This window comes from Octopus bimaculoides, chromosome 1 (genome assembly GCF_001194135.2).
Source record: "Octopus bimaculoides isolate UCB-OBI-ISO-001 chromosome 1, ASM119413v2, whole genome shotgun sequence".
Taxonomy (NCBI): domain Eukaryota; kingdom Metazoa; phylum Mollusca; class Cephalopoda; order Octopoda; family Octopodidae; genus Octopus; species Octopus bimaculoides.
The window spans coordinates 55706501-55719703 of NC_068981.1; the positions used below are offsets into that span (position 1 = coordinate 55706501).

General features: G+C 35.9%; 1 protein-coding gene across 1 annotated transcript; it reads right to left on the bottom strand.

The window, feature by feature from the left end:
* Positions 1 to 432: 432 nt before the first annotated feature.
* Positions 433 to 9847, bottom strand: LOC106883878 (zinc finger protein OZF). The gene is made up of 2 exons (XM_014935015.2): positions 6173 to 9847; positions 433 to 3869 (listed from the first exon to the last, which is right to left on the bottom strand). Exon 2 carries the CDS (start codon positions 3474 to 3476, stop codon positions 2040 to 2042), a length of 1437 nt encoding a protein of 478 aa, XP_014790501.1. The 5' UTR covers positions 3477 to 3869; positions 6173 to 9847; the 3' UTR covers positions 433 to 2039.
* Positions 9848 to 13203: the final 3356 nt, after the last annotated feature.

A 13203-nucleotide genomic window follows, 5' to 3' on the forward strand; every position in this document is an offset into this window, starting at 1 on the left:
GTCTTCACAAGCCGAGTTTAGTGTTGAATGAAGAGACGTTGGCATGGGTGCCAGTCTACAGATTTAGTTCGATTTCGATTGCACTTGCTTCAACAGGTCTTCGCAAGCGGAGTTTAGTGTCCAAAGAAGGAATGTTATGCGTAAGTGGGCTGGCTACATCCCAGGCAGAGGCCTTGAATTTTGGTCTCACTTGGCTTGCTGGGTCTTCTCACACACAGCATATTTGGAAAGGTCTCAGTCAGAAGTCATTGCCTTGGTGAGGCCTAATGTTCGGAGGTCGTGCTTGTGGTAATTATGCTGAATGAATATTTAACCTCAGATACCACAATGGTGAGAAAGCATTGTTGGTGACAGTCACATATATAGATACAGAATGTTTAGAACAAATGATAACACATACTTCACAAAAATAAGTAAGCAAATAAAATTAAATAATATTTCAAGGTTTTATTTTAATGAATTGTGTTTTCTGATCTTCACTATGTTCTCATTTTCAGTGATAGTTCACAGTAACACTGTGGATTAGCTACTGAAATGTTCTAAAAGGTTATCCGATGAAGTTGTTATGGTTCACTTAAATATAATTTTGTGGTAAAAGACAAGAACAAATTCTGAGGTTTTTGTAAAGCTGCTTCAAGAACTGATGTCATCTTCAATGACAATGTTAAGAAATACCAGTAAGGTTTACTAGCAAATATGGAAGCTTTGAACATGGAACATGTAAACAAAAATGCTTAAAATTTTTGCATTTCTCTGATCTTAACATTTGCAACACAATCTTCAGAAAGATAGCCAACCAACTAGTAACATACTTGTCAAGAGGGTATTAGCTATAGACTGATTTTGTACTCATCTTACTAGTGAAGTAACAGCTTCTATGAATAATGATTTTGAGAATATTCTTCAATGGGAGCATGATGACTTAGATTCACCAACACAAAGACAGTTACTATACATAGCAAGAGAACAGTCTTGTACCTTAACCACTCTGTCACGAACAGGAGACACTGAAAAATTTATATCGCTACATATGCTAGACCTCACAATCTCTGATGATTGCTCATAGCAAACTCACAAATACAATATCAATGAATCCCATCACAGAGGCTAAGGCTCTTCTTTAGGTTCAGGAAATACTTCACTAACTTATAAAAACAGTTCAAACTGCAATACAATCTGTTCATATAAACTAGAATGTCCACAGAAAAATGTGTCAGAAACAATACCAGTGTACTTACTTTCATTAAGTGACAAGAAAGGGGAAGTACTATTATGTGTAGTTGAGAATGAGAGTATAAATGGGACAATGAAGAACTCTTTCCAGTAGAAAGAAACAAATGGCTCGGCTATCAGCATGATAAAAAAAAGTCAGATGGAAGCAGGTTCATCAGGGAAAGTTAAAGTATCAAGATATTTAACTACTCTACGAAATATACATCGAGTGCAGGAAGATAATGGCTGAAGTAGCTCTTTCATCATCAATTGCAATAAAGAATATGCACTAGAAATGGAAAATTACACAGGTCTCAGTGTGATTGACCAAATATACATTGTATAGTCAAGTTAGTACAGAAGAGAAGATGGAGCTTGTGTTTGTTACTAAGAAGTAGAGCAAGAGGTTCTATAATTTTAGTGAGACAACAGCAAGAGGTTCCAGTTAAGAACAGACACCCTGCTTTACATTTATCAATTAGGAGAATACTTCAGATGGCACCACTGTTTGTAGTCTTATGTGTGCAAAGGAAACTATTACTCAATATATTCGAAGTAAGCAAATATGAGTTCAATAATGTGAATAAACAAAAATAAACAAAGGATGTGTTTTTTGGCAATTCTAATGTATGGAGAGGAATAATAAATATTAATGGAGGCATAAACTATCCAGATGGTCAAGTGCACATGAAAGGTACAATGGACTATCAGATAGACTACCAGAATAGAATGATTGCCATTAAACACTGATGGTGAAGAATAAGAATATGATAACTGATGTGGTAAAATCAATACCCACAAATTCATTATGTTCATATTTGTATTACCTATAGATCACATGGCTGTAAGTTCTCTCCTATGTGGATACGTTTGTGTTGAGTTAAATTATCACTTCTAGAAAATGTCTCACTACAGATATCACAATGGTATGGTCTTTCTCCTGAGTGAATACGTTTATGTCGAGAGAAATGACCACTTTGAGAGAATGTTTTACCACATATATCACAATGGTATGGTCTTTCTCCTGTGTGAATACGCATGTGACAAGACAAATTAGCACTTCCAGAACATTTTTTACCACAGACATCACAGTCATATGGTCTTTCTTCTGTGTGAATACGTACATGGCGAGACAATTCAGCACTTCCAGAATATGTTTTACCACAGATTTCACAGTAGTATGGTCTCTTTCCTGTATGAATACGTTTGTGGGCAACTAAATTGCTAGCAATGGAGAAAGCTTTACCACAAATATTACAATGGTATGGTTTCTCCCCTGTGTGAATACGTTTGTGTTGAGTTAAACTATCACTTCTAGAAAAAGTTTCATTACATATATCACAGTGGTATGGTCTTTCACCTGAGTGAATCCGTTTGTGTCGAGAGAGATGACCACTTTCAGAGAATGTTTTGCCACAGATATCACAGTGGTATGGCGTTTCTCCTGTGTGAATACGTATGTGTCGAGAGAAATGACCTATTTGAGAAAATGTTTTACCACAAACATCACAGTGATATGGTCTTTCTCCTGTGTGAAGACGTATGTGGCGGGACAAAGCAGCACTTCCAGAATATGATTTATCACAGATATCACAGTGGTATGGTTTCTCTTCTGTGTGAATACGTTTGTGTGTAGACAAGTTAGAACTTCCAGAATACGACTTCCCACAGATGTCACATTGATATGGTTTTTCACCAGTGTGAACACGTTTGTGGGTAACCAAATTGCCAGGCACAGAGAATGCTTTATCACAAACATCACATTGGTAAGGTTTTTCTCCTGTATGAATACGTTTGTGGGAAACTAGATTACGCATTTCAGAAAATGATTTGTCACAGATATCACAATGGTATGGTTTCTCTCCTGTATGAATACGTTTGTGAGCAATTAAACCACCCTTCTCAGAGAATGCTTTACTACAAATATCACAAGTGTATGGCTTTTCCCCAGTGTGAATACGTTTGTGGATAGATAACTTATCCTTGCGAGACAAATTTTTGCCACAGATATCACATTGGAATGGTTTTTCTCCTGTATGAATACGTTTGTGGGAAAGTAAACTGCTATTTTGAGAGAATGTTTTATCACAAATATCACAGTGGTGCAGGTTTTTGCTACTAGAGAGAATACATTTATGGGAAGATAACAGATTGCTTGTGCTGAATAATTTTCCACACATATCACAAGCATATAAATTCACTTCTGTACTTTCTTGCATTTGATCAGATGAATCAGTATTTTCAGGCTCTGCTTTCTCCTCCATATTTTTCTTGTTTAACCTTATTTTCCTTGTAAGAAAAGAACTTCAAGTGGATTTATTAGTTCAGAATCTTATAATTAACAATCAGCAATTAAAGTTTCATTAAACTAATATAATAAATAAGATACATCTAGATATATAAATCCTTGCACATAACAATTCAAACTTCAGGGCAAATCTTCCATGTTTAATATGTGTAGAAAATCTTTTAGTGAGCATTTGTACAGAAAGTTTTGTAAATAACCTTAATTCTAAGGAAATATTTCACAGTCATTCAATCAAAAGTTGAAGAAACAAGATGACACCAGCTTGATGAAGATATTTTAGAGTTCAAAAGTTGATAAATATGTTGATAATCTACAGGGAAAAATTTTTTTCTTGGTGCCATCTGATAACCTGCAATAAAATACAACATACGACATAAGAGACAATGCAATGAAGTGATAACATGAAGATTACTACAGAGGATATATTACACTATAAGTACTGAAAGTTAAAATAGCCAGAAAGAGTCAAAATTTATTTAGAGAAAAAAACAAAAAATTTTGATAATATAGATATGATGGAAATGAATGATAAAAACCTGTGAGTGTGGATCATTGAACCACAGACCACTATATCAACAACAGCAGAAAATTACAAGAATGTTCTAAAATTATATTTTCCACCTGATCCAAGCAAACAAAAATATATATATATATATATCTACATCATAATAAACACAAAGTAGATTACTTATTTGGCTGAAACTTTCTTTGTCTGTCTTTTCAGAGATATCATAACCAATTCCAAGAGATAAAACATTTTGTTTATATTGAACGTATTATTTTCAACCAATATAACAACCAGATAACCAGTTACTGACACTAAGATAATTGCCAACATCAACATAGTTTTCAAAGGGCATCCAGCTGTAGAAACTCTGCCAAATCAGATTGGAGCCTGGTGTTGCCATCCGGTTTCACCAGTCCTCAGTCAAATCGTCCAACCCATGCTAGCATGGAAAGCGGACATTAAACGATGATGATGATGATGAGTTCTCTCCTATGCTGGCATGGAAAGCGGACGTTAAATGACAATGATGATGATGATGTGTGTGTATCCACTTATATTGACATCACATGATGTGATGTCAATATAAGTATATCTTTCAGTTTCTGCCTACCAAATCCACTCACAAGGTGCTATGAAGAAGACAAAACCCACACGAAATGGTTTGGAAGTGGGCTGCTTAAACACAGTTATGCCAGGACCTTTCTATAAAATTATATTTAATGCTAAATTTTTACATATATAAGTGAATTTTCCATTTCAAATTCTTGTTAAGCATGCAAACAACCTTCATTTATTTTTCTTTTTGTCACTAAATTATGATGAACGAGAAAGAGCTAGTCATATCTATTTTCCAATTACTTCTGTAATTTTACAAGAGACTTTTCAATACTGTCTCAGGTGAAATTGGAGTAAAAAACTGGTAAATGAAACAGTGAGATAAACAACATTCTGGTACAGTTCTTGTTATTTCTAATAAAACTACAACAAATACTGAATCAAATTAAGCTAATTTTAAGTGTATGCATACATTACATATGAAAAGCATGTCTGAGGAAACTGGTGGTGGTGTGCATCAGCAAAAATTATACATTGAAGTTCTTGACTTTGAAGAAGTTCAAATACAATAGGGAGAAAAGGAATCTGATGTTTCAGGACTGCTCTTTGTCTGAGAGGAAAGAAATTTTTCCTCTCAGTCAGTCTTGAAACATCAGATTCTTCTTTCCACCATGACATACAAACTTATTCAAACTCGTGAATTATGGCTTGAAGAGACTGGAAAAGAGTTTTATCTGTTTGGCATTGCCAGTGTTATCAGGTTGGATCTAGACTTGATGACATGTTAATAACAAGATTCTCTAAAGATTAAGCAGCACCAAAACATACGACCTTTCTACCTTGATGTAATTTGTCTCGTTATTTATATAAGCCTATCTCATTAGTTCCTCTTTAACTGAATAAACTGTCATAGCCTCTTGCACACCAAATAAATGTGTATTCTTCAAAGCTATCAACAGATCATATCTTCTGAACATATCATCTACGATAATTTTTTTTCACTCACATTCGCAAATTTACCTTTTCTTTTATCTTTCACATTGAGTGTCAAAACCAAAACACTTCATTGCGAATTAGTTCAAAATTCTATCAAATGATTTTAGTCTTAAGAAATCTCAAAATATTCATGAAAACAAAATATATTTAAAAATTTTTCCAATAATTTTTTTAAATCTCAGAACAGAGGTTGGGTGTAAGCTATGGCACTGATTGATAGTTCAACTAGATATGTCAGAAATCCTAGAAAAGTAGCGAACCATAGACTGTCCTCACTGGATTTCTATTTCACGTAATATTTGATGTATGGTTATGAAAATAAAGAAACACGTCGTCGAGGAAGACCGGGAATTAAAAGGTTAAGAAAATATGAAGTCAATACATTCCATGAAACTACACTAACTATGCAAAGATTAGATAAACCACGGAACTAAATTAACTAAAAGAAAAATTGAGGGAATGAAGTAATAATGAACCGACAAAAAACAAATTGAATTCGGCAGTGATTACGAATGATGTGGATGAAATAAAAATATAAATATAAAAGGGACATTTTCGGTAAACGAAATCTAAAATATATTAACGATACTTACATAACAATGTAGATCGTAGATGAAATGATATGTTGATGTAATATATGAGAAATTTATGAAGACTGATAGATTCACCAGAACATTCTTACAAGATATATGTAGTTTTTTTTTTAATCTGGTAAATGAACAATCTCTTAATTACATCAATCTATTAATTATTACTGAGACAATGTTAACAAATCTAAAGAAATAATATCTACAATGTTTATATATTTCGTAAACAGGCGGCGACGATAATCAACGAACTGTCATTTATAGGAAGCGAAGAACGCACCTCTGATCAGTAGAGAGTGCTAAAATTAGTACGCCCACTGTCCAGCACGATCTTATTTTCAGGTATTGTCTATCAAGAACTCCACTCTCTGGTGTACCTTTGTCTTTTAATCCCAAGTCATACCTTACCCAACAAGACCTATTATCACCGGTGATCTCAGCCATGGCCATTTTCATTATAAAATCTTCCACGCTTTTGAACATCTGAGGAATTTCAACCATGTTTCGTGGTCTGCTATCACAACAGCTCCTTTATAGGATCCAGTTAGCTCAAGACATCATCAGGAGGAACCACGTCCGGTTTCGGCCCCTACTCCTCTACCGTTTTGACGTGGCGGGACCCCCCTTTCGGAGGTGTCTTCAGCTCTGGTGTTGGGTGCATGTCTTCTTTCTTCTATTCCCTGGCCTCTTCGATGCAGCATCAACGAGTGTCAGTGTCCGACTGACTGGCTTGTCAAATTCCCCTTTTTATACCTGCTGCTAGGCTCCAGCAGGCTGCCCCAGCAAGTTGTCACGTGACACTGTCTAAATTTCCCGCTGCTAGGGTCCAGTAGGCAGTATTCTGTCAGTTATAACTGTGTTGATATGGTTTTTCTTCCCATTTGCGAATCTAGAACTCCATTAACTTGTGTGGGCATTTTCTAAAGAAATAATATCCACAATGTTTATATATTTAGTAAACAGGCGGCGATGATAATCAACGAACTGTCATTTATAGGAAGCGAAGAACGCACCTCTAATCAGTTTTTCGATTGTTTTCTTTGATACAAGCTTTCTAAATCTTAATTTATTCCATCCCCTTTTTTTTCGTTAGAAGCCTGTAGGTAGCTTTAAATCTTTCAGAATTTCAATCTTTTCATAGCTTGCTTATAATGTATTCATATCTATTACGTTTGCTGTCCTTGTGATGAAACCTTTATTCTAGCTATTAAGTGACGTTCTCAATCCCGATGGTTACGCTCCAATTCAGAATATAATTCGTGTGGGTCAGTCGAGCTGCAAGGAATAACTGCTAAATCGCAGTTATTAATAATAATAATAATAAAAATAAAAAAGGACACAGCTTTGAGAAACATAATATGCAGGAGGGATGGTGAAAAGACGATAATGCTTGGAACATCTTTTTTCCGTGATGGAAAGTTTCTAGTTTTTCTGTGCACTCAGAGCTGAGGGTTCATTCGGTTGCGCTATGAAAGTTTTAGCCGTGAGCTACATTATTTTCGGTTATTTAACCTACAACCGCTAGAAGAAATAATATCTTATTTAACCACAGGCTAACATAAAAAAAAGACACTAATTTCTCGTATGTTAGCAGGTGTTATTTCACATTCTCTCTTTGTCTTTTGTGTGCGTGTGTACTTTAAATCTATCGGACAAGATTGTATGAGCCCCATAGTCAGGTAGTTTTGAGAGATCCTTGCGTTAGACACAGCCGAAAGTTTACTGACGTAACAACTTGTTTTCCCCAAATTTCTTGAGAGCAAGTGCCTACTGGTGAATGGCATAACAAAGTAGTTCGGCATTAGATCTAACTTTTTCGGAAATAGTCCTGGTAGTTATCGAGAAGGGAGATTCTAGATGTTGGAGAAGGTTGATTGCAAATTTTTGGCACAATGTCAGTAATTTCACGGGAGGAGATAAGTGGATTACATCACCCTCAGTACTTAGCTGGTACTTTATTTTATCTCCTCCAAAAGAATAAAAGGCAAAGTCGACCTCAGCGGACTTTGAACTCAGAAGGTAAGGATGGACGAAATTCCGCTAAGCATTTCGCTCGGCGTAACAGCTGTCAAGGCGGCTAGCTGGCAGAACACGTTACGGCGCCGGAAAAAAAAATACTTAGCGGCATTTTTTCTGGTTTTACACTCCGAGATCAAATGTCACCGAGGTCGACTTTGCTTTTCATTCTTAAGTACCAGTGGAACACTGGGGTCGATATAATTGACTTATCCCCTTCCTCGAAATTGCTAACCATGTGCCAAAATTTGAAATAATTATTAATTGCTGTCTCCAACATTTTTGAGATGTTAAAAGTGTATGCAATAGCACAAAGTTGACAGGATTGTCCTTCTTGAGAATGGGATTCTTTACATTTGATAGAGATCGTTTTAGCAAAGGAACAAAAGGATTGACTATAGTTTGGGAGGCAAAAATGCTTGCAGACTGAATGTACGGTGACGTTTCTCCCAGTTTTGGATAATGATATTATAGAAGTTTTATGTATATTTTTCCTTAATCACACTACTTACATCACCATCGTTTTTACGTCCACTTTCCATACTTCCGTAGGTCAGAAGGAATTCATTGAGATATTTTCTACAACCAGATACTGGTTGTCTATGCCAACACTCACTTGTTTCAAAGCAAACATATTTCCCCATAGGCATACATATTAACACAAGATTGGAAACAAAGGACATTGCTTGTATGATGGTGATAGTTGCTTATAAGTATCCTATGATGTCAAGACACAAAGACAAAACATGCATGTACATAAATACAGGGTTCTTAATTTATAAAACTGTACCCAGTGTAAGCTATGGACACATAAAAGGTGCAGCAATATCAAAGGAAGGTTAACTGGGACGATAGTTTTTGTGTGTAGTAGATGCACAAGTTCAATAAACACTGAAGATATACAGAAAACAGATTCCATCCCATGCCAGAGGGAAAAACTAGAAGTGGTTGATAGCTTCCATTACCTAGGTGACCAAGTCAGTAGCGAGAGTGGATGACCTGAGAGTGTAGCTGCTAGAATGTGAATAGCTTGGGTAAAATTCAGAGAGCTCCTACCTCTGCTGGTAACAAAGGCCTCTTGCTCAGAGTGAAAGGTAGACTGTATGATGCCTGTATGCAAACAGCCATGCTACATGGCAGTGAAACATGGGCTGTGACTGCTGAGGACATGTGTAGTCTTAAAAGAAATGAAGCTAGTATGCTCCACTGGTTGTGTAATGTTAGCGTGCATACATGACAGAGTGGAAGCACCCTGAGAGAAAAGTTGGATATAAGAATCATCAGATGTGTGCAAGAGAGACGATTGCATTGGTATAGGCATGTGATGCGTGTGGATGAGGACAGCTATGTGAAAAAGTGTCACCCCCAACAGTGGAGGTAACCTGCAGAAGAGGTAGAGCCAGGAAAACATAGGATGAAGTGGTGAAGCACGACCTTTGAATGTTGGGCCTCACAGAGGTAATAACAAGTGACTGAGGCCTTTGGAGATATGCTGTGCTTGAGGAGACCTGGCAAGCCAAGTGAGATTGTAGCCATGGCTTATGCCAGTGTTGTATAACTGGCCCATTTAAAAACACCCTTCAATCACCAAGCAATATGCCGTGCTTGTGAAGACCTGTTGAACCAAATGAAATCAGTTGTGGCTGATACCAGTGCTACCTGACTGGCACATAAAAAGCACTATTCAAGCACGGCTGATGCTAGTGCCACCTAACTGGCACCCGTGCCAGTGGCATGTAATAAGCACCATTTGAGTGTGGCCGATGCTAATGCTGCCTGGCTGGCACCTATGCTGGTAGCATGTAAAAGGCACCATTCAAGCGTGACCAATGCCAATGCCACCAGACTGGCTCCCATGCCGGTGGCACATAAAAAGCACCAACAACAATCTTGGAGTGGTTGGCATTAGGAAGGGCATCTGGCTGTAGAAACCTTGCTAAATCAGATTGGAGCCTGGTGCAACCTTCCGGCTTGCCAGTCCTCAGTCAAACCAGTCAACCTATGCCAGCATGGAAAGCAGACATTAAACGATGCTGTTAATAATATACATATATATATATGCATACAGTAATGCCTTGATATAGGACTTCATTTGTGCCCAGAGACCATTCATAAAGCAGAGCAATAATTTCCCATAGTAGCAATGTTATAAATCGTAATTCGTTCCCAGAAAAATATTTTACCTATAAAATTTATAAAACTCATAAATAAATGGCAATAAAACAGCAGTAGAATGTAAAGAATATTTTATGTAAAGTAAAAAGAACGTGAAGATCATTTACAATAAAAAATATTATTATGATCGTTTTCTGAATCACTTTCACTCACACTAGACTCATGCACACCATCGTTAATAGATGCAATCACCAATTCACAAGCACTTGTAGATTTCTTTTTAAAAAACATGCCCAGAATTGTTTGCTTAGAAGAAGCTTTTTTTTCACTCTATAAATTTCTAGGTAATATGCAGAAGCACTTACGGTAGTAGAAACTTTTGTACTTCATTCAAAATTTGGATTTTGTGCTTGAAAAATAAAACTCATAAACCCGGAGCCTCGTAAAGTGAGGTATTACTGTATATATATACACACACACACACACATATATATATATAAATAAACATTCATTAATGCCTGGGTGTTATTATCAATGTAACATATATATATGAGCCAATGAGTAAGACATCTATGTAGCTACACCCGAGAGAAATAGTAACTGATTCTCTCTCTTGTGTCAAATCATTCTGTTTGATGTTATTTTGATACAATACCTTAGCACTGCTGGTATTTAATAATGCTGTAAGTGTTATAACAAACATTTGTTAGTGTTTAATAATGTTATGATGGTTATAACAGACACTATGAAAAATCAGGCTTCTTTATCATAAAACAAAGCAGCTACAGTCAGTAAACCTAATGAGAACAAAATCATAAACTGACATCCCACAAAAAAAAAAGTGATTAAGAAAACAACTACATGTTTAGATTTATTTTCTATCATTCTAATATTTGTTGTCAGGGATGTTAAAAAACTGGATATTCCTGTTGACTAGAAGCAATTCAGCAAATAACACACCAACTACATGAACAATAGATAAAGCTAAGGTTACTGCATCATAAAAGTGATTATAATGAATCATTGATCTCATTGGTAGCTGGTCAGCTATGTTTTTCACTAATGTTATATGTATACCAAAACTACCTCCACTTTAATATAAATCAGTAATATGTGTCATGCTTGGACACTAGCGAAATGTCAGTTACATTGAAAAAGTTTTGAACGCAGGAGTGGCTGTGTGGTAAGTAGCTTGCTTACCAACCACATGGTTCCAGGTTCATTCCCAATGCGTGGCACCTTGGGCAAGTGTCTTCTACTATAGCTTCGGGCCAACCAAAGCCTTGTGAGTGGATTTGGTAGACGGAAACTGAAAGAAGCCCGTTGTATATATATATGTGTGTGTGTGTTTGTCCCCCCCAACATCGCTTGACAACCAATGGTGGTGTGTTTACGTCCCCGTAGCTTAGTGGTTTGGCGAAAGAGACCGATAGAATAAGTACTAGGCATCCAAGGAATAAGTCCTGGGGTCAATTTGCTTGACTAAAGGCGGTGCTCCAGCATGGCTGCAATCAAATGACTGAAACAAGTAAAAGAGTATGTTATAGTTGTAAGTCTCCATATTTGATATTTGCACTGTGACACAAGCAAGCTGTAAATATTCTTAAAATTCCATTAAGTTGATAAAAGAGTTATAGATGTTATAATCTTCACTTCATTGTTTCTTCATTTTATACTTCTGTCATCTCCTTCCTAAACATAACATCTAAGACACTTCACAATTAGTTCTGCCACATGACGTACCAAGATAGTTGCTTGGCATGCTAAAAATATCAGCCAAATCGCCCTCATAACCACTAGCATCTTTAAAAAAAATGGAACACCACATGGCAGAAACATTTAAGAAAGACATTTATCACAAGTCAGCTCAACGTTGAATTGTAAGCAACATTACTCCACATATCCAAAGTTTGTTCCATCTAAAAGTTTGATATCAATGTATCATAGCTGATACACTCAACATTACACAACTTGACATGTGTCATTATCATATTTCATTGGGTCTTATATGGTCATGATAGATCAATTATCATTGATAACTCATTGTTTCTTCATACAGACATTACAGTTTAACTATCCAATCAACTGTTTTGTCTATTCACATATTTCTGGATCCATCACCCTTGATTCCATTTATCCCTTTAATAACACTGCAACTCAACTCTTCTTACTAATTTCACTGATCATGAATATTAAATCATTACTTGTCATTAAAATTTATATTTTAATGATTTATGTTCTATCCATGGTATCCTTGACATTCTTCTGTACGATCACATTTCAAATTCTAGTTTTGTGATTACAATAATTTTAAAATCCCTTGTTTTCTATATACTTTCCAATACAATATCAACTGTCCAATTCTTCATCTCATCTCAGTTCTCCCTTCTCTTATGATTGTAAATCATTTTTACATCTCATTCATCGGTTTATTCTATAGTTGTATTAACTATCAACAATGTTTTTATTTTATTCACAACTATTGATCTTTTTTTTCCAGGAGACCCATTTTCATTCTATATAGAATTTTACTAATCAATTACATTTCTCACAAGTAGTTATTACAGATAAAAAGGTTATCAGTAACCATCATATATTTCACATTATTCAACTCTCATAAAGTCTATGTTACTAACATTTAGTCTTCATCAGTAAAGGATAAGATATTTTAGAGCTTCAAAGTAAACAATAATTAGTTAAGATCATTTTGAAAAACATGTATACTTAAAACATCCTTATATTGATGATAAATGTATAATTTTTAGGTGTGGGTGTGTGGTAAGAAGCTTGCTTCCCAACCACATGGTTCTGGGTTCAGTCCCACTGTGTGGCACCTTGGGCAAGTGTCTTCTACTATAGCCTCAGGCCAACCAAAGCTTTGAGAGTGAATTTGGCAGAGGGAACCT